Source organism: Pimephales promelas, chromosome 10, assembly GCF_988280905.1.
Source record: "Pimephales promelas chromosome 10, fPimPro1.hap1.1, whole genome shotgun sequence".
Classification (NCBI taxonomy): domain Eukaryota; kingdom Metazoa; phylum Chordata; class Actinopteri; order Cypriniformes; family Leuciscidae; genus Pimephales; species Pimephales promelas.
Window position 1 is genome coordinate 21,924,686 of NC_142778.1, and position 22,627 is coordinate 21,947,312.

At 38.9% G+C, this 22,627-nt stretch overlaps 2 protein-coding genes across 2 annotated transcripts; one reads left to right on the forward strand and one right to left on the reverse strand.

Annotated features, from left to right (window-relative positions):
- Positions 1 to 337: 337 nt before the first annotated feature.
- neto2b (neuropilin (NRP) and tolloid (TLL)-like 2b) lies at positions 338 to 20,682 on the forward strand. Its single transcript, XM_039654510.2, has 10 exons — positions 338 to 576; positions 2,236 to 2,292; positions 2,475 to 2,618; positions 11,158 to 11,406; positions 11,542 to 11,589; positions 12,100 to 12,227; positions 14,789 to 15,017; positions 15,527 to 15,640; positions 15,828 to 15,958; positions 17,827 to 20,682. The coding sequence occupies exons 1-10, from the start codon at positions 567 to 569 to the stop codon at positions 18,337 to 18,339; spliced, it is 1,623 nt and encodes a 540-aa protein (XP_039510444.1). The 5' UTR covers positions 338 to 566; the 3' UTR covers positions 18,340 to 20,682.
- Positions 2,831 to 10,474, reverse strand: LOC120492787 (uncharacterized). The gene is made up of 2 exons (XM_089135489.1): positions 10,313 to 10,474; positions 2,831 to 9,936 (listed from the first exon to the last, which is right to left on the reverse strand). The coding sequence occupies exon 2, from the start codon at positions 9,735 to 9,737 to the stop codon at positions 3,582 to 3,584; it is 6,156 nt and encodes a 2,051-aa protein (XP_088991615.1). The 5' UTR covers positions 9,738 to 9,936; positions 10,313 to 10,474; the 3' UTR covers positions 2,831 to 3,581.
- Positions 20,683 to 22,627: the final 1,945 nt, after the last annotated feature.

A 22,627-nucleotide genomic window follows, 5' to 3' on the forward strand; every position in this document is an offset into this window, starting at 1 on the left:
TGCTGCCTCCACATTTTGTGCAAAGACGCAATGCTGCACAAAATATTAGTACTAAAATATAGTTCTGACTAAACTCAGCCTTGACTGAAAGCAGTTCGGATTCTGCTGGCATTGTCATGACATATATTTATTTATTTATAATTTATAGTCTCATATTCATTTAATTTAATATTTCATTGTTTATTTCACGTTTGTATATTATATTGATGTCGTATTATACATAACATAAAACGACGTATTAACACACGTAGTTAGTACAAACTGTGTGTAGGTCATGATGAGATTAATTAATATTCATGAGCCAAGCTCCTCTCCTCTCCTCTCCCCTCAGTGTCACTATGAAAACTCGCTGTTCAGAAGCACAGAGCTCAAGAGTTTCTGCAAACGCGTAGCTGTGAACAGTTTTATATGAGTGCTTTCAATGGATTTTTTTCCAAATTAATGTTAGGAACGAGATGCTTCTTTATTCATGAAATCTGTTGCAGATCCGTATTGCGACAGTCTTAACTTCGTGTCGTTGAAAATGTAGACAGCAAATCTCACGAGACCAAAAGTGTTCAGTGGAAATGCATGAAGGTGAGTTTGTTGTATTGAATGCTACTTTGCCTCTCTAAATCTGTTAACGTATTGTATCTGTTAACGTATTGTAAATCTGTTAACCTATATGTAATGTAGGCTACATTTAAAATAAAGTAGCTGTGGTATTACCATAGAACAGTGATTATGAAAGACGCTAGACTATCATGGTGCTGAATGATATTCACCGCATTAATTTGCCTCACTTACTGTAAAATGTTTTCATAATTGTCATAATAGCAGGTATAATAGCATAATAGTCTCTCTTCATCTAGCTAGCCAAAATCGTCAATTATACTGTGCCATAAAACTCAATGCAGCATTTAAACTTCAAATTTCAGTTGTAATGGGTTGAAATACAACGCTTGGTACTCCAAAATACTTAAAAGAATACCATATCATTCCAATGGAACCACAGTATTTTTGTTAGTGGAATTTGAGATGGTTTTCATTCATTCATAACATAATTTACAGCTTCTTCCACAAACCCTCAGTGAAACCACTCTTTACAAATGCATGAACAGTATAGTCATTAGTCCCTCATGGTAGTTGCCTGTAAAAAAGATACTGGTGTAGTAGTTGGGTTATTCCAAAGCTGTAGCCTATACGTTTTAGGTCCCCATTATACTGTAAATGGCAGTTGTCTGCTACAAATTAGTACAAATAGTTTAGAAATCTACATATTACTCCATTATTTTGGTACAGACATATGAATGAGCAATTGCAATTGGTTTATCTCACTGTAAAACTGTGACGTACTGTGACATCACGTTTTATGAAATTTGATAATATTAGAATTTTAATTCTACTTAAAATTTAACTCTCAACATCTCATGTCACGAAAGTCACATACAATGTCTTAAACACAACCTTGCCTAACACATAGAAAAGTATACCTTGTAAATTGGAAGCTCTGAACCTGTGGATGTACAGGTGAAACTCGAAAAATTTGAATATTGTGCAAAAGTTAATTTATTTCAGTAATTCAACTTAAAAGGTGAGACTAATATATTATATAGACGCATTACATGCAAAGTGAGATATTTCAAGAGATATTGACTATGGCTTACAGTTTATGAAACCAGCTTATGAAAAATTAGAATATTGTGAAAAGTTTTTCATTGCCGTAAGCCATACTTATAATCATCATAATTATAACAAACAAAGGCTTGAAATATCTCACTTTGCATGTAATGAGTATATAATATAATATATTAGTTTCACCTTTTAAGTTGAATTACTGAAATAAATTAACTTTTGCACGATATTCTAATTTTTCAAGTTTCACCTGTATATTATGAGTTAGGGTATGTTGATTTTAAAATTAATTAACATGACACAATATAACATCCACCTTTTATTGCTCAGTAAAGAGATTTATAATGTTTGAAAAGATAAAAGGCTTTTTTTAACATAAATACTGTTATTTAGGTCTTTCTAGACATCAAAGAGTCCTGGACAAAAATGATCATGGTTTCCACAAAAATATTACAGTAATCAGCAAAACTGCCACAAATCAGCATGATTTCTGAAGGATCGTGTGACACTGAAGACTGTAGTATTGATGCTGACAATTCAGCTTTACGTCACAGGAATAAATTGCATTTGAAAATATCCTCAAATTTGTAATTATTAAAAAAACAAAATGTTTTCTTGCAGTCTTGGTTCTGCTTATCCTGATAGAGGAGGGCTTTGCATTGGCACAGAAAACTCAAGGTAAGTTTGAATTATGAACTTGCCTGCTTAGCCACATGTTATATTTCCAGTGTGAGAGAGATTGAAATTAATTAATTAATATAAAATAAAATAAAATTGATATCTGTTTTTCGTTAATAACCATTACCTTTAATCATCTTGTTTGTGTGTGTGTGTGCACGTGTGTGTGCGTGCGCTGTTAGCTATGCCTCAGATTGTGGCTGTTGAGGATAAGAAGCCTGCTCACTGTGGAACTTTGATCCAGACCGCAAATGGAGGATCATTCAGTTCCCCAAACTACCCCAGCACCTACCCACCAAACAAGGAGTGTGTGTACATACTGGAGGGTATGAGTCTCACTTCCACAAGCAAAGATACTTATTCTCATGCACTGCAACTGTTTTTTTTTGTTTGTTTTTTTTTATAAAGAAATTAATTCTTTAAAGCTACACTGTGTGATTTTTACCACCATCTAGAGGTGAAAATTTATATGACCATGCAGTGAATATTAGTTTCTGTTCCTCTCAATTCCGATTTCGTTTTAACTCCTATGGTGGGTGTAGAGATGGAACTCTGGATTGTTCAGATAGGCCTTAAAGACTGGTGACTCCGGTTAGAGAGTAAGGGCTCGGAGAGTTATATCCAAAACTTTAATATGCTGGGCACATAAATAACATGTACATGGCTGTTTGTATATGGGTGTGTGTGTGTGTGGTCTGAAACAAAGGATAATAGTACAAATTAGACAAAATTATATTACAGTCATTGTTAAACTGCTACAGATATTTTCATACTGAACAGAAGATCAACAATCAACAATTTACAAGCAATTCCACAATTATAATAGTGTAGCATGTCAAATAACTGTAAAATGGCAACAGATTAACATTTTAAATGTTAATATGACAACACATTATAACACTGTCTGAGGAACTAGCACGTTAGCTTTCCGACATCGAATAACATTTCTGACAGAGTATCGAATAACATTAACTTGTGCACATACAACTTGCAAGATGAATATACCATTATAATAATATAAACAACATTATTATCGTGCACATTTCTACAGGAAATAAGAAATAAACTCACTTTTCTGCACGAACGCACACAGCTTTGAAGTTTACATGCTCATCGTGACCCAGCGCGTGCGGTGTATAAAGTGCATGATCTTAAAGGGGATGTTATCAGTAGAGTGAACGACATGTGCCCTCTAGTGCTGAAACATGAAAGTGCAATTAAAGGGATAGACTTTCCTACATAGCCGCCCCCAAATTTAGTTTCCAAATTTGTAATTAGTTAGGAAAGTCTCAATGTCTGTTGCTATTTTCTTCCTCATCTTCCCATGATGGCAGCTTAACTAAACGGGCAACAGGTCGGATATAAGTGCGCCCTTTCACTTGCACTTCTGCTGTGCGTACGCGATTATCCGCTCCTGCATAGGTTCTAGTCACTCTGCCTATAGGCCACAAGGCTCGGGGCAATTGCGGATCAACTATCATGATGATCTGACCTTCACTTAAATTGGCATTGTCCTTCTGCCATTTTTGTCGGGGCTGCAAACTTGGTAAATAATTCCTAATGAAGTTAACCCAAAAGTGATCAGCTAGAATTTGGCTGTGTCGCCATCGTCGTCTCCCTAACAGCTCACTAGAAGAGTAGATTGCTTGCGGGAGTGATGCATCACGACGGCCCATTAGCAATAGATTTGGTGTGACTGGGTCTGGATCGGCAACATCTGATGAGACGTATCCGAGTGGCTTGGAGTTAATAATTCCCTCGACTTCCACTAACACTGTACGCAAGACTGCTTCAGTTACTGTTCGATTGCCCAAGACAACCTGGAGAGCAGTTTTAACTGATCGTATCTCTCGCTCCCAGGTCCCTCCAAAGTGTGGCGCATTCGGAGGGTTAAACTGGAAAGCAATTTCCTGGCATGCAAGATGTTCTTTAAGGGGAACCTCTAACGAAGCAAAGGCCTCCTGGAGTTCAGTAGCTCCTCCTCGGAAGTTAGTACCTCTATCTGCCAGTATCTCAAATGGCTTACCACGACGTGACACAAATCTTCTTAAGGCCATTAGAAAAGCATCTGTGTCCATGCTCTCTAAGAGATCAAGATGTATGCAACTTGTTGTCATACATTTGAATATAATGCCCCAACGTTTCTCAGTGCGTCTACCCAGTTTAATTGTGAACGGTCCGAAGCAGTCTACACCAGTGGACCAGAAAGGTGGCTTGTACAGCCGAAGTCGAGATGGGGGCAAGTCTGCCATCTTCGGAATTACAGGCCTTGCTCTCCATTTTTGGCACTTCTCACAGTTGTACTGATGCTTCTTGATTGATTCTCTGCCCCGTAGGATCCAGTACTTGCGTCTGATCTCACCCAAGACTCTCTCTGGACCTGGATGCATAAGATGGTTGTCATATTCTTTGATTAGGAGCATTGTAATCTGATGTTTAGGGTCCAGTATTATCGGATGCATAGTGTCTGGATCTAGGCTGTCAGCTTGACGGAGTCGTCCTCCAACTCGGATTAAACCAAGTGTTTGATCATACTCAGGGGAAAGTGAAGCAAGACGACTCTGGACGGATATGGCTTTACCTTTGATCAGTGCATCCATTTCTCCTGGGAAGCTGTCACTCTGAGCTTGTCTTAATAGGTATAGTTCCGCTGATATGGCATCTGCTGCAGTCATGATAGCAGCCGCCCCATGAAGGGACTGGTGAGTTGCTTTCAACAGTTCATTCCAACTACTACTACTAGAGATGTCAACTTGAGGCTTGGCAAGACATGAATTACCACAGAATGATTGCTTCTTTAGCTCATCACTGTCATCAGGAGTTGTTAATTTAGGCAGAGATGGCCAGGTGTTGGGATGTTGGTGAAGGAACTTTGGTCCTTGCCTCCAGCGCTGAGGTTTGCTCAACTCAAGCAAAGTCTTGCCCCTAGTTAGGTCATCCGCAGGGTTATCCGCAGTATTGACATATCTCCAATTTGACATCAAAGTCATGTCCTGAATTTCGGCGATGCGTGTCCCGACAAAAACTTTGTAGCGGCAAGAGTCTGCTCTTATCCAATTTAGGACTGTTGTTGAATCGGTCCACAGAATTATATCATCCAAAGGAACAGAAAGCTCTTCACTGAGCAACTTCGCCAGCTGTGCTCCTGAAAGAGCTGCACAAAGCTCTAAGCGGGGAATCGAGGTCTGCTTGCGAGGAGCCACTCTGGACCTTGCCATCACAAAAGCAACATGGGTTCGTTTCTGTTGATCTTGAGTGTTGAGGTAAGCAACCGACCCGTATGCCCGTTCGGAGGCATCACAAAAGATATGGATGGTTCTCTGGGTGTCTTCTGTGTCAGCATATGATGGGATATACGCTCTGGGTATTTCCACAGTGGGCAAATTGGCCAATTCAGCCTCCCAGGCTTGCCATTGTACCAACAGGTTTTCAGGGTGGATGATGTCATCCCAACCAATCTTGAGTTTCCAGAGATCTTGAATTAGCGTTTTCGCTTTAGTAGTGAAGGGTATGAGATATCCAAGTGGGTCGTATTGTGTGGCCAGTACTTTGTAGACATTTCGTAGTGTAGGCTCGGAGTAGTCAACTTGGCGATGTTTATATCCAAGTTGGTCAGTGAGACAATTCCAGCGCAAACCTAAAGCTGGCTCTTGTGGGTCAGAACTATACTCAGAAAGCCACAGTTCTGTACTGGCTGCTCTGGCTTCAACAGGGAGGTGTTCTATTACAGCAGGGACATTGCTGGCCCACTGGCGGATTTCAAAGCCACCAGAAGACAAAAGACTGCGCATCCTGTCAATTAGGTTACGGGCCTTCTCTGGGGAGTCAAGACTCTGCAAACAATTGTCAACATAGAATGCTTGCTCTATAGACCTTTCAACATCTTCGTAGCCTTCATGGTTGTCCTTCACATGCCTTTGAAGCGCATATGTGGCACAACAAGGACTGCAGGTGGTCCCAAATGGAAGAACCTGCCATTCAAAGACACTTGGTTCTTCGTCCCTCTTCATGTCTCTCCAGATGAAGCGTAACAATGAGCGGTCTTCCGGGAGAAGTCGGATCTGGTGGAACATTGCTTTAATGTCTCCACTGATAGCCACCGCATGCTCACGGAACCGAAGGAGGACACCAAGCAAGGACGGACCCAAGATGGGACCCGGGAGAAGGTGATCATTTAGCGCTTGGCCCCTGTATTGATATGAGCAATTGAAAACAAGCCTTGCTTTGTTGTTGTGATGGACTAAATGATGAGGGAGGTACCATGACTCAGAAGAGGAATCTACAACCTCAGGTGCCAATCTCTTCACATAGCCGGCAATTTCAAGCTTTTGGACCTCTTGACAATAAGTCTTGGTTTGATTGATATCGTTGGCGATCCGCCGCTCTGTACTTCGAAGTAGTGAAAGACAAGCAGATTTGGGCGCTTTTAGACACGGACTATCCTTCCGTCTGAGAAGTGGTGTAGCATATCTCATTATGCCATCTACATTCATCCTTACTGTGCGCTGCTCAAGCATCTCAAGTGCTTGCTGGTCAAGCTTGGATCTAGTGGCTGCTTTCTCACTGATATAGGGCAAAGTATCAACTTGCCACAGTTTCTCCACATGCATTTGGAGATCAGAGTGATTTGACATCACTGAAGTAAAGAAGCAGTGCTGCTCTTCAAAGGGAAGATTGACCGAGCTGGCAGGACCTTGAAGTGTCCAACCAAGGGAAGTACATATTGCTACTGGTCCCCCAGAAGGACCAACTCGAACAGGCTGGGTAGGGATGAGCAAATGTGGAAAGTCGGAACCAATCAACAGTACAGGCTTCACTTTGTCAATTGCTGGGATCGGTAGCCCCTGTAGGTGCCTGTACTTCTTCATCAGTACTTTAACTGGGTAGCTATGCTCGGAAAGACCCAGTTCATCAGCAGTGAATGCATGATGGATATTGAATCTCAGCTTAGAGTTGTCAGCTGGGGAAATTTCAAAAGAAACGGATGCCCCTTTCAGATGAACTACCTCATGCTGTACAGTTCTCAGTGAGAGGGTTTCTGGTTCCTTCTGTAGCTTGAGACATAGTGCAGCAGAAGAAAGGAGAATAGTTCGCTCAGAACCATCATCCAACAAAGCATATGCCTCTAGGGAGTGTTCAGCATTATGCAGAAGTACTTTGACTACCTTTAACATGACCTGTTGAGGTCGGTTGGGACGGTCAAGATAAATGGTGTCTGGAGGAGTACTGACCATGAGGACCTGGTTGGGCTCCTGTATGGTTACATCATGTAGCACAGTGAGATGCTGCTTTTGACATATTTTACAGGGCTTCTTGAGGGTGCAAGCCTCAGGTTTGTGATTACGTCCACAGCGCCAACAGCCTTTGTCTTTGAGCCACTCTGCAATTTGGGTAGTTGTTAGTGACTTGAAATTTGTACACAGGCTGAGATAGTGCTCACGTGTGTCACAATATGGACAATAGGGCTTAGGCTTGTCTTTTGGCTTTAGCGGGAATGTACGTTGTATCGGAGAAGTAAGTGGTAATTTATCTGGACTACTACTGGTATTGTAGTACACAGAAGATGATGGGTGGTTCTGGCTTCTCATCCCTTTCTTTTGAGGCTTCATCTGCTCTTGAAACATGTCCACAGCTCTGCTGGAGATACGCTTTGCCTGTGATTTTATCTGAAGCCACGCTGATAGGTCCAGAAGTGTGTATGTTTTGTCTGTCCCGGTGATTAGTATACCACGATTTAAACAATGCTCTACAAATCCATCACGATAGCTAGCAGGCAGTTTGGCTAAAATTCTGTCTACATGTGAGCCACATTTCAATTCGTAGCCATTCTCACCCTCTAATGAACGCAGCATGCCCACAAGAGAATGTACCGACAGCGCAAAGTTATCAAATGCTTCAGCATCCCCTACTCTGACAGGTGGAGAGTTCAACATAGCACCAAGTTCACTCTGTACAAGTTGGCGGGCTTGCCCGTATTTGTCTTGGAGGGCTTGCAATGCCGTCGTATATGGAGTAGGGTCATGCATGTAAGCTTGTGCTAATTTGTAGGCACTTGGCAGTTTTAATCTGTCTAGAAGCACTTGGTATTTAAATTGCTCTGTGAGATGAGCATGACCACCTAAGAGACTGTCCAGAGCCATTTTGAGTAAGGCAAAGTCAGACTCTTTACCACTATCAAATTTAGGCAGGGCTGGTTTGGGTATACCATATGAGCTGGCAATCAACATGTCCATCATATTGACTGGGGCTTGTGACTCTACACACGGGATACTAGGCACTGAAAATGGCTGTGAGTTAAACTTCACTTGCCTAACAGGTTGATGCAACTGACCTGTTGGAGGATGAGGTCGAGGCTGGACTGGGCCTACAAAAGTAAGTGGCTGGGCATAGCTGGTCCCTGTGGAATCCTGTGACATGTATGGTCTAGGCAGAAAGGTTGGGTTGGCGATTGACTGTCTAACACTATGGGTTTGTCTATCAAAAGACAAGGAGTGTTGCACTGTTGTAGGAGGGTAAACCTCTGGATTAGAGAATTTTACCTGTTGGGGTGGCACCGGTGATGCTACAGCATGAGAATAGTCTACATCTAATGGCTTGGGAATAGAGATAGGTGTAATGTGCTCAGTGACAGAGTATGAAGTTAAGAGCGGAGGGTTAACAGAATTACTCTGATGTATGTAATGTGTTGAGTGCTGTGGATTATCAGATAACTGATTTGGTGTGTGAGGAACAACATCTACCTTCTGTGAACAGAGTATATCAGTCTGTACCTGCCCTGGATCAAGCTCACTTCTGGTTTGTGGAACAGCTGTTGCATTTTCAGTCTCTGATTCTCGAAGAAGTGATGCAATGAGACGTGCTTTCTCCAGCTCCATCTCCTTCTGCTTAATGCGGCGTTGTCTTTCCAGCTGCTTGGTGATCAGTTCCTTGGTCTTGTGCGCTGCACGAGCCTCTTCATCCAACTGCCGACTTCTTCTTTGCTGTTCTCTGAGTAATTCTTCTCTCTCATATAGGGCATACCGTGCTTGTTGATCCAGGAACTCACACTGCTCTTCAGCTTTGCTCTCCTCCACCATCTGTCTCTGCATCTCTGCAAGCTCCATGCTCTTCAATTTCTCCTCTACAATAGCTGTCTGTAGATCAGTCAGTTGTGAAGCTGTGTTTCGGCTGGATCCAGAGCTTCTGCTAGTCTTTGTTCTTGATTGGCTGTGACGTGAACAAGGAAATGAACGTGCTGAAGATGGCCTACTAGACGCAGTCACATGCTGTGACTGTGCAGTTGGAATAGTAACCGCTGGCATTATCCTACTGGCATCCGCACTACAATCTGGAATTTGGCTTAGTTGATACCCAACATCATAATCATCTAAGTATGCTGGTGGATGTCTCTCCCGCTGAGTACGAGGACGCACAATCGGTTTTGTGACCTCCTGCTCGGGCTGCATGTTGTCTTCAAGGTTGCTATCATCCGGCTCGAAGGACCATTTGTAGAGATGGAACTCTGGATTGTTCAGATAGGCCTTAAAGACTGGTGACTCCGGTTAGAGAGTAAGGGCTCGGAGAGTTATATCCAAAACTTTAATATGCTGGGCACATAAATAACATGTACATGGCTGTTTGTATATGGGTGTGTGTGTGTGTGGTCTGAAACAAAGGATAATAGTACAAATTAGACAAAATTATATTACAGTCATTGTTAAACTGCTACAGATATTTTCATACTGAACAGAAGATCAACAATCAACAATTTACAAGCAATTCCACAATTATAATAGTGTAGCATGTCAAATAACTGTAAAATGGCAACAGATTAACATTTTAAATGTTAATATGACAACACATTATAACACTGTCTGAGGAACTAGCACGTTAGCTTTCCGACATCGAATAACATTTCTGACAGAGTATCGAATAACATTAACTTGTGCACATACAACTTGCAAGATGAATATACCATTATAATAATATAAACAACATTATTATCGTGCACATTTCTACAGGAAATAAGAAATAAACTCACTTTTCTGCACGAACGCACACAGCTTTGAAGTTTACATGCTCATCGTGACCCAGCGCGTGCGGTGTATAAAGTGCATGATCTTAAAGGGGATGTTATCAGTAGAGTGAACGACATGTGCCCTCTAGTGCTGAAACATGAAAGTGCAATTAAAGGGATAGACTTTCCTACAGTGGGCAATGTAGTCCAAGATTAACATGGTTTCGAGTTCAACCTCGTCCATGAGTGTTAACTCAAACGTAAACACGAAAGGCGAAGCTTGAATTAACGGGTATGTCCCTCTTTGGCTAATGTACTTTCAAGATAGAGGGGCAACATGGCGACCGACATTAGAACCCTTTACCCGTATGTATTTTCAATGGCATATTATACACTCACGAGAATACTTTATTATTTGAACGAAGTAAATATACATTAATGAGCACATATATTTTTGAAAGAACTAAGTGTGTTTTGCTAAGAATAAACTAAAAGAGTTACACGGTGTAGCTTTAATTTGATTTTATTCAGCAAAGACGCATTCAATTGATCAAAAGTGACAGAAACGACATTTATAATGTTTCAAATAAATAGAAATAAATGAAATATCACATTGGAATCACATTGCTGTTTTTAACATCTGAAAATTCAGCTTTGTATTACACTTTAAATGATATTAAAACAGAAAAAAGTTATTTTAAATTGTAATAATATTTTACAATATTACTGTTTTTTTGATCAAATAAAGGTAGTATTGGTGAGCATCAGAGACTTCTTTTAAAAACATTAAAAAATCTTACCTGACCCAAACTTTTGAACAGTATTGTATGTTTCTCAGTCACAACAGACCTTTTTCTTGTCTACATCAGCTCATCCACGGAAGAGAATCCAGCTCGCCTTCGATGACATCTACTACATCGAGCCGTCCTTCGAGTGCCGCTTTGATAACATTGAAATCCGTGATGGACCATTTGTTTTCTCTCCGTTGATTAATCGGTTCTGTGGGCCAAATAGTCCAGGGATTGTCACTTCCTCTGGACGCTTCATGTGGATCAGATTTGTTAGTGATGAGGAGCTGGAAGGCATGGGTTTCAGGGTGGAGTATTCATATACTGCAGGTAAATGCATCTTGCAATTCTTCATGCAATTAGATTTTAGAATCATTTACTCTAATGCATTTTTGCTCTGCTCCTTTTGTATTCATTTTGTTGCACTTGATTTTTTTATTATCCAAAAATCTCTCTTACATGCAGATCCAGATTTTCATCTTCATGTTGGAGGACTCTTGAATCCCATTCCAGGTAAAATGACTTGTATATGGAGCATGGGTTGGGATGTGGTTATTCCAGGGGGGTTATCACATTTATTGATTCGGATAATAAAGCTTCTGCATTATGTAAGATTTGTCTAAGAATCATTACATTTACCATGACAGTTTATGGTTAGAAATTGTGCAGTTATAGTTGGGGTTTTTTGGGCACTAATAATTTAATCTGTTTAACTAAACCTGGCCTTGCATGTCCTACAGAAACAGACTTTATCTTAGTGCTTGATTTTTTGAAGGTTTTGCTACCTATCAGAATAACACTTTATGGGTTCTCTTTTTCAGTTGCTATGGTTACCGAGCCCAACAAATATAATTGTAAATTCCATATTTATTGCATGAGTTATGTAAACCCCTAAACATTTCAGTGCCCCATTTCCCAGCTGCTGTCTGCAGACTCTTTCTCGAGCTATAATGTTATAATATTTGAATGCTATAATGTTGATTTAATGTTGTCTTTATCTTTACTATTGTCTCTTCCCCTCAGACTGTCAGTTTGAATTGTCTGGATCAGATGGCATAATCAGATCTAGTCAAGTTGACGAGGAAAACAAGGTGAAATCAGGGGAAGCATTGGATTGTATTTGGACCATACGAGCTCCGCCGATGTCTAAGGTTAGTAATGCAGCCCTGGGTAAACATCTGTTCCTCTCACATTAATTAGTAAGGGACCATGTCAGATAGGTGAAGTAGCGCCCCGGGAGGCCCTCGGAAGCGCGTCGTCGTCACCATGTTCCCCATCCCAGTCAGAAGGCCCGAGCTCACCGCACTGGGTCGATGCAACTTTAAGACGGCATCGCAAAAGCTTAAGGGACTGACTGCAAATCTCTGGGTTCTCTAAGGCTTCTTGAGAATGTTTGAGGCCCAAAGCAGACCACGCAGAAAGAGTGAAGGTCCTTAGCAACGATCAGCGCACCACACGCAGCCAGGCAGGTCCTTGATAGACTGTTCTCCGGAGAAGCGGCAGATTTAGACAGCGACACACCGGTGAGAAACTAAAAATTCCGTGGCGGGTAGCCGTGGAAGGGAAGCAGGTGAGAAAAGCGTGGGTGGTTCCGGATGCAGAACACAGCTAATCAGGGTGAATAAACTAATGTAACGTATGGCGGAGGCTGATCAGGCGAAATGTCCTCCTGAAGACATGCAAGTGAGCAGTGTAAATCCAACCGATCTGTTTAAGTGCAGAGATCGTGAGAAGCAAATGTCAACTGGAGAACAGTAGCGCATGCAAGCTTTATATGCCATTGGCTACGCACTTCTGTCTGTCTTGTCAGACTTGGTGCAATTGGATACTTCTGCAGAGGTCAGGTACAGATTAGATATCCCATAGGTTGATCTCGAACATGAGATGATGAAAGAGAAACCACTATTTCTGCAGCTCCTAAAGCGCCTCCTCCTGGCACCTCTTTGTATACAGCCTTGCAATCTTTTATTAATACTAGTGTGGATTTTCTCTACAATATTCACTCATGAAAGTAAAATATTATTATTATTATTATAGTTTATTTAGATAGGGACAGATACAGATAACATAGATACACTTTGACAGTGATCTGATGTATGTATCAATGTTTTTAGCCAAAGCTCATTTACAACATTAGTCCCTAGAAGGGCTTTTTTAGTAAAATGTGATACATGCGATAAAATACATAAGCAATGCAATACAATAAGGGCTTTTTGATAAAATGCAATACAAGGGTAAAAATACTAGTAGAGAGAAAATTAATAGAATAGAAAATAAATGACCAAAAGGAAAAAAAGGCAGAAAGAAGGCAGAAAAAGCCACAAAGAAGGCAGTCGACAAGGATCGACAAATAGGGCATCCTAAGTCAATCTACTGCAGTATTTCCTCTCTCAGTCATGTGGTTAACCCCCAGTCATGCTTGGAAAAAAATACTGTGAATAATAATAAAAAAAACATAATAATAATAATAAAAAAATCTGTGATATGGATTTTTGGTAATACCGCCCAGCACTGTAATCGTGTAATCGTGGCCATGGAAGTGATTGAAACACCTGAATTCAGTGATTTTTTTTTTTAGGAGTGTCCCTATAGTCTTGGCAAAATAGTGTATATATATATAATTTACATTTGAAGAGTTCAGATGCAAAAGCCTCTAAACGCCATTTGAAATGTTCTTCTTTAATGATGATTTTTATCAAACTTGTATATTTAAGTTCAGTAATTTCACTTAAATGGCAATGATAATTACCTATTAATTGTTATTTAAGTGAAATTACTGAACTTAAATATACAAGTTTGATAAAAAATCATCATTAAAGAAGAAAATTTCAAATGGCATTTAGAGGCTTTTGCATCTGAACTCTTCATTTTTACATTTTTATCATTATATATATTCAATTATTTGAGTAAGTAGAACCCAATATTTACATTTAAAAGTAGACTTTTATTTTTTAAAAATCCTGTCATCAGCGGCACACAATGAATTCTGTGGTACATGAGGCCACGAAGGGTCCATCTGTTTTATCCTTCATTTTATAGGAAACGAAGGACACATTTGAAGGAGACTTCGAAGGATGCAGACTCTGAATTGAGACACAGCATTTGTGAATGAGTCACTGAATTTTTCACTCACCTGATTCAAACAGATTAATTCATCAACAAAACATCGCTGTGTGTTTTCTCGGAAATGCGCAGCAGCTCAGCTGTGACTTTGTTTGGAACTATTTTTGTTGATGAAATATAACTAAACCAGACAATATTGTGCCTAAACATAAGTCACTTAAAATTTGCTTCTTGGTTATTCATCAGTATCAATATCACATATCACAATAAGATAAATCAATATCACATTTGCAACCGTGCTGAAATCACGTATGTTAACCTGCTGCACCTCTGTGTAGTTCCTTGCACAAAACTCTACAAAATCTCGCACTTGCTGTTGTGACTGAAGGCATTTAAAGCAGCCAATCACAGTGCAAAACTGAACTGTTGTGTAATTTGGATGCATTTTGACAGTTGTTGTTTTAATTCGTATTTGATTACACACTTGTTGTTCATAAGCTTTCATCGGGTCATTCACACCAGTGCAACCAAATATATTTTCACTGTCGCATGCTGTCATTTTGTTTGCACTGTAGAGCCCTGTGTGTATCATTATACATACTTACAATAGCATTACCAGTCTCTGTTTCTGTCTCTATTTCACACACAGATCTATCTCCGCTTTCTGGAGTACCAGCTGGAGAACTCAAATGAGTGTAAGAAAAACTTTGTTGCGATCTATGAAGGCAGTAATGCCATTGAAGATCTAAAGGCCAAGTTCTGCAGCACTGTCGCCAATGACATCACACTTGACAATCCCGTGGGTGTTGTTCGATTGTGGGCCGACGAGAACAGCAAACTGAGTCGGTTCCGTATGCTCTTTACAGTCTTTGCTGAACGTAAGCATTCACAAACCTTTTTACTTTCTGCAGTTTTATTAAAGTCATAGTTCACCAAATGAATGCAAAATAAGATTATTTTTTATTAATCTAATTTTCCAACTTTTGGGGTGAAATTTACTTGGAATACATTATAATTATAAAAAGCACACAAAAAACATATTTAAAGGACAACTTTGGTATTTTACACTTAAAGTCACTGCAAAATGTGCTTTCCAACAGGTTTTATCGTAGTTGAGTTGGACAAAACCATAGACACCGAAAATTGTGTCCAAATTTTAATCTTAACCGTTCTATTTCATCAGAAACGATCTTGAAACAGGGCTTTAAGTGTAAAATACCGAACTTGTCCTTTAACTAAACAAAATCTGTCAGAATATTGTGCTTCAGTAGTTTGATAACCAGTGGTACTAGATTTCAAACATGTGGTGTAAGAAGTCTACCATGTGGACATTATGGGCATTGCATGTTTGTCTGGCTTTCATCTAATTCAAAACTCTGTTTTGCAGCTCCGTGTTCGGCCAATACATTTTTCTGTCACAGCAACATGTGCATCAACAATACTCTGGTCTGTAATGGTGTTCAGAACTGTGTGTTTCCCTGGGATGAAAACAATTGCAAAGGTAAAAATGTGCTTTCACGACCGTTTTCCAACTAGTGTTGCTAATGTGATGCAAAAACTTTCTTCATATCTTTCACAGAACTAGTTTTACTGTCATTATTCTGATTTAGGTGGAAAGTGAATTTTTCATCATTCATGACCCTGTCCTCTTCTGCTTTCTTTTGTCTTTGTTGTCCCATCTCTCTCAGAAAAGAAGTCTAAAAGTTTTTTGCAGCAAATGAGTAGAACTCATTGCACTGTGATTGGAGTGGCCACTGGTGTTGTTTTTCTTCTTCTCATCATATCTGTATTTATACAGATGAAGCAGCCGAGAAAGAAGGTGACTATTCATATTGAGAAATCACCATTTAGAATGACAAATTACCAGCCTCCAAGGTATTAGAAATGCACATTAAAGTTATATATATATATACGTTTTCAACATGACAAATGTTCTTAAAGATTTTTTATTTATCTGCCGCTTATATACATAAGCTCTTTGTAGGTTGGTTTCCCTGAAAAAAAGTAAACACTGTGGCGCTATCAAAACATTACTAGTGCTTTTGTTTATTTCAGCTTCAGCAACACTGCAATATTGACTCAGCCAACGGTGTGACTTTGGGTCTGTTTGTTTGACCAATAGCAAGAGTTGATTTATGGAAAAGCTTTCTTTTTGCAGTTTAATAGGAATTCACTAGTTAGACTTTTTACGTTTTTAATACATGTTCCTAGTATAATTGTTAATGATTCACCCATGAATATTATTCCAAAGAAAAAAAATAGTTATTTTTAAAAACTTTAATCAAAAGAACATTCATTATTTAAAAAAATACAAGATAGTGGAGGTAAAATGATTATTTTGCCAAATTCCATTTTACAATGATGTTTTAATTTTGTCTTGTGTTATATATAAATATACACACACACATATTTACTTTAAATGACTTATCACCTTTATAATTTTAGTTTTTCATTTTAACAAGTTTTTCATTTATTAAGTTTAATAAATCCATGATGAAGTCAATACATAATTGTGGTAGATATTTGTGATCTCAATATTGACCAGAATAATCTTGATTATAGTTCTTGTCAAAACTAAGCAGCTCTATCTGACAGCATGGATAATAACAGAAAAAAAACATTAATTCATATTTATTAATTATTTAATTATCATTAAATGTTTATTCATTATTATTAATAATTAATAATGACATAATCATTCATTATTATTAATGAATTAAAATCAAAGAGTAATAAAACTCAAAAATGTACTCGACGAATGCTCAAATGCAGTCAAATTGTGTGTTCATTGAACATTTATTTCTAAATTTTTACAAAAACGTTCTTTGCAAACCTTGTAATTCTCGACATTCCAAACAACATTCCTTTTGTCACAAATCCCTCTTAAAGGGATACTCCACTTTTTTTTTGGAAATAGGCTCATTTTACAACTCCCCCAGAGTTAAACAGTTGCGTTTTACCGTTTTCGAATCCATGCAGCCGATTTTCTGATATTTAGAAGAATATCAGTAACCAGACAGTTTCTGGTCTCAATGACTTCCATAGTATATTTTTTCCTACTATGGAAGTCAATGAGACCAGAAACTGTCCGGTTACTGATATTCTTCTAAATATCAGAAAATCGGCTGAAGGGATTCGAAAACAGTAAACTCGACTGTTTAACTCTGGGGGAGTGGTAAAATGAGCCTATTTCCATAAAAAGTGGAGTATCCCTTTAAAATCAAAATCAAAAGCGAAGCATTGAGAACTTTGTAAGTGTACAGACCGTTGGCGCCACCTGTATACACGAAGTGGACTGTCTTTATAAAATATCTTCTTATTAAACGGTCTGTACACTTACAAAGTTCTCAATGCTCCAGTTTGTATTTAGGGACCCTCATCACGTTACTGTGTTAGTGTGGGGCTATTTTGAGCCTTGTTAGTGGTATAAACTAGGGATTTCTTTTTACTTATTAAATGCCCCCATTACTACCATTATACTCTAAACAGTTTTAGAGACAAAACTCTTTACATTCGATTACCATGAAAACAAATCTTAGAGAACGGTCGACTAGGTACCGATGTTTTATTAGACCAAAGGTTCATTTTGCGCCAAAGTTCTTCTTTAAAACCCTATTTATTATTGGTGCATGGACGTTTAACTTGCAACAACATGTGACATTGCTAATATGTATTTATCTCCGGCAGGTTTTGAGCCGTAAAGGTTTATTCAGCACTGCAGAGATGCAGGAGGTGCTGGAGCCGCCTCAGTATGAGCTGTTCTCCATGCGGGAAGCTGAGCTGCCGGACGAGCTGTCGGAGGAGCTGGAGGGTCTGCAGAAACTCCGCCGGTCCTCCAGCATGTCCCGCTGCGTGCACGAGCATCACTGTGGAGCTCAGAGCAACGCTGCCTCCATTATTATGGCAACCAGACCGCATCATCTCGCGCGGGGATCTGAGGAGCTGAGTACGGTTGTCGGGGCCAGAGGCTGGGGTAGTTTCCATGGACGCAGGAGCAGCTCGCGTTCGCACCCTTTCACGCACGATCCACACTCTCACGCTTACAGCGCACAGAGTCTGCACGAGGCACTGGAAGATGAAGACCTCGGGCTGGAGGGACGCGTGATGGAAGAAATCGGCTACAATGATTTCGCACGTGGACGCAATGTCGTGATGGTACGTAACCCTGTCCAGCAGCGTTCTCTCTCTATGGACTTCTGAGTGGAGGGTCAGAATCAGCTGACACTTTTTACATCCTGTTTAAAAATACAATAATATAATTCATACAGGGGTGGAGCTAGGAGGCCGTGGCCACCATTGACCGACAATTAACCATTTCTGTCTTTTTTATCTTGACCAGACGTGAGTTTATTTAGATGTACAACCATCTCTTTACGATCCCAACACACGGTTTTTAAGTGCGCACACGATGTTTACATCAGTGCCAGACGCAAATCATTCAAAAGCATTGAAAAACGGGTGCTGGGGAAACTCAGTGCCTCCGGTGAATAGTAGATATAAAAAATCGCTGAAAAGCTGGGTAAATACAAGTTGGTTAAATGTGGATGAATAAAGCAGCGACAAATCTTTAAAAAACTTGTACTCTGGGTTTGTGCCATATTCCGAGATCTGAGCCACAGAACGCTAAATACACATACTCTCTTACTCTTTCTGATTATTTGTAAGTGTGAACGCGTGAATTGTATTCAGTAGTGTAGTAGGCACTAAAAGTGTCCAGCGCTGCGTATCTCAAATACATTGTGACCTAAGTTGATCGCAGGACCATTGGTGTCAATGGTTCAATGATCTACTTAGGCCTACATGCTTTTGGAGACGTAGCCCAGTAAGTTATATAGTCTAACTAATTTTTTTATGTTTGAATTATGAACATTTCTGTGCCACCCCAGAAATGCCTGGCCACACCAATGAAAATATCTTGGCTCCGTCACTGAATACATAGCTGTAAATGTTCACAATTGCCCACACCTTCTTTTATTATTTTAGTTTGTTTTTTTTGGTCGTTTTATGTGTGACCTCTTTGCCGTTCATATAATTTATTTCAGGCCAAGTCGAGTAGTTTTTATTGGTGTTATTCTCATTCCTCAATTCTAAATTGTAGGAAGATCAGGTTTCTACCACGTTTGAACATTTCTTTGGATTAGTTTTTGCTTGCTGAACAATTGTCTAATGATTCATTAATTTTGTATCCACATCATTTTGACAAACAGCTCATGTCTTTGTGTCACCTGCATGAGCCTGTTTTGAATTTGAATATATTTAAAAATGTAATTTATTCCTTTGGTAGTAACGTTGAATATTCAAAATCATTACTCCAGTCTTCATTGTCACATGATCTTTCGGAAATCATTCTAATATTCCGATTTGATGCTCAAGAAACATTTAGAATAGAATAGTATAGTATGTGGTTCCGAATTCAACACATGATTAGCTGGTTCAGGTGTGTTTATTAGTCGAAAATTGGCCATACAGGATTGGACACCTATTTTAACAGCACGTTGTGGAGAGAGAAGGGTTCAGCATAGTTTTATGGGCAAAATTGTCATACTGTCAGAAACATACCTTGGCTTCTACTTCATTAAACCTAAATCTCCTTCTGAATAAAGATGTATGACATTATTGTGAAAATGCAAGGAGAATGGACTATGGACAGTGGATTGTGTCTGTATTCATTTTGCTTCCTTTTCCCCTTTTTTCATCCCAACTAATCTCAGCCTAGTCGGAAAATTACTAAAACTAACTAAAATGAATTCTACCATACTAGTATATCGTAATGATGCTATAAAACTGCCTTGAACGGAAGTTCATAGATTTTGAGGTATTCATTTTTTTTAAATAAAACTGTCATTAAGATATTTAATAAAAACTTCTTATAAGGCACTTGAGATATATTGTGATCTATATTTGCATGTTTGTATTGAATATATTCATAATAGAGAACGTGCTTGGGTACTATAATTATTGCTTAATATTTGGGTATTTTTTAGTTTGTTTTTTATTCACGTGAGCATGCAAACTTTCAACATTCTTTTTCTGGGGTTTTTTGTTTTCTTTTTTTCTTTCTAGTATCAGGTATTCCCCATATACAACAGCCCGTAGGCAGACATTCATATTATAGTAAATCATTTTTTATAATACAATAAACATAGTTAATATGTAACCAGTTGACTAAGTTAGATAATAGATCTATGTTGCAAATTTCCCCAGTTTCCTTTTTCTGTGAACACTTTTTCTTTCTTTTTTCCCAAGTGCACTGTCAGGTTTGCCTGACTCGCTGTGCAGCCGAATGATATTTATGGGCATGTTACGCCCTTTTTCATACTGTAACATATTTCCGATTATTATTATTTTATTTTTTTCTGTGTTCTTTGGTTTTGTTCATTTAATTTTATTCTGATCCATGTTCTTGTTTCTTCTTGACCATTTTGGTTAGCCTTCATGGTTTGTCAATATCCCAGTTATGACTCATGTCACACGTCCTATAGATTGTCATGTGAAGTTTTGTTATTTTAAATAAAGTAAATATAATTTGTTTTCTTTACAGCACATTTTGGCATGTGTATTTCATAAGTTGCACTACTGCAAGTGAGTGATGGTCCACCATATATATATATATATATATATATATATATGAAGAGTTCAGATGCAAAAGCCTCTAAATGCCATTTGAAATTTTCTTCTTTAATGATGATTTTTATCAAACTTGTATATTTAAGTTCAGTAATTTCACTTAAATAACAATTAATAGATCATTATCATTGCCATTTAAGTGAAATTACTGAACTTAAATATACAAGTTTGATCAAAATTATCATTAAAGAAGAAAATTTCAAATGGCATTTAGAGGTTTTTGCATCTGAACTTTTCATATATATATATATATATATATATATATACTAACCTAAAGGATTATTAGGAACACCATACTAATACTGTTGACCCCCTTTTGCCTTCAGAACAGCCTTAATTCTACGTGGCATTGATTAAAAAAGGGTCTGAAAGCATTCTTTAGAAATGTTGCCCATATCAATAGGATAGCATCTTGCAGTTGATGGAGATTTGTGGGATGCACATCCTAGGCACGAAGCTCCCGTTACACCACATCCCAAAGATGCTCTATTGGGTTGAGATCTGGTGACTGTGGGGGCCATTTTAGTACAGTGAACTTGCATGTTCAAGAAACCAATCTGAAATTATTCAAGCTTTGTGGCATGGTGCATTATCCTGCTGGAAGTAGCCATCAGAGGATGGGTTCATGGTGGCCATAAAGGAATGGACATGGTCAGAAACAATGCTCAGGTAGGCCATGGCATTTAACCGATGCCCAATTGGCACTAAGGTGCCGAAAGTGTGCCAAGAAAACATCCCACACACCATTACACCACCACCACCAGCCTGTACAGTGGTAACAAGGCATGATGGATCCATGTTCTCTGTCTCTACCATCTGAATGTCTTAAGAGAAATCGAGACTCATCAGACCAGGCAACATTTGGCCAAGCAACAGGCCAATAGGGGTGGAGATGGCGCAGTGGATAAGACACATGCCTTTGGTGTGAGATACCCGGGTTCGAATCCACTGTGAGACACCAATGTGTCCCTGAGCAAGACACTTAACCCCTAGTTGCTCCAGAGGTGTGCGACCTCTGACAAACATAGCAATTGTTAGTCGCTTAGGATAAAAGCGTCAGCTAAATGAATAAATTTAAATGTAAAATGTAAATGTAACATTTTTCCAGTCTTCAACTGTCCAATTTTGGTCAGCTCTTGCAATGTGTAGCCTCTTTTTCCTATTTGTATTGGAGATGAGAGGTACCTGGCTTGAATCATCTTTCTTTCCCATTCTGACATTCAGTTTGGAGTTCAGGAGATTGTCTTGACCAGGACCACACCCCTAAATGCATTAAAGCAACTGCCATGTGATTGGTTGATTAGATAATTGCATTAATGAGAAATTGAACAGGCGTTCCTAATAATCCTTTAGGTGAGTGTATTATATATATATATATATATATATATATATATATATAGGTCAGAATGAAATTACAAGCAGGAAAACTGAACATAAACATATGAGACACTTAATTTACGGGTTTATAGTCTATTAAAAACAACAGTGTTTCTGATAAGAATATCTTTTAACAGCTGCTTTTATCCATATCATTAATAGGGATTGTCATGTGAAGTGGTTAGGCCACCGTCAGGTTCAAAAGGCACAATGGCAATAGTTCATGTTTATTGAGTAGATGAACTTGCTGCTGTGAATTAATAAATTATAAAGAGAGTACAGTGAAAATGCTATGCTTTCTTCAACTGAGGATAATGCAATATTGTGTGCACATGCTGACTGCACTTTAGACAAGTCACCAGTACTGCAAATTCTTTAATCACATCTATAAATCAGGCCTATTGATAACCCAGGCCAATGCTGTGAAATTAAGTCCGTTTCAATATTTATTTTGAGTCTGGAAGTTGCTGCAGAAAAATACCAC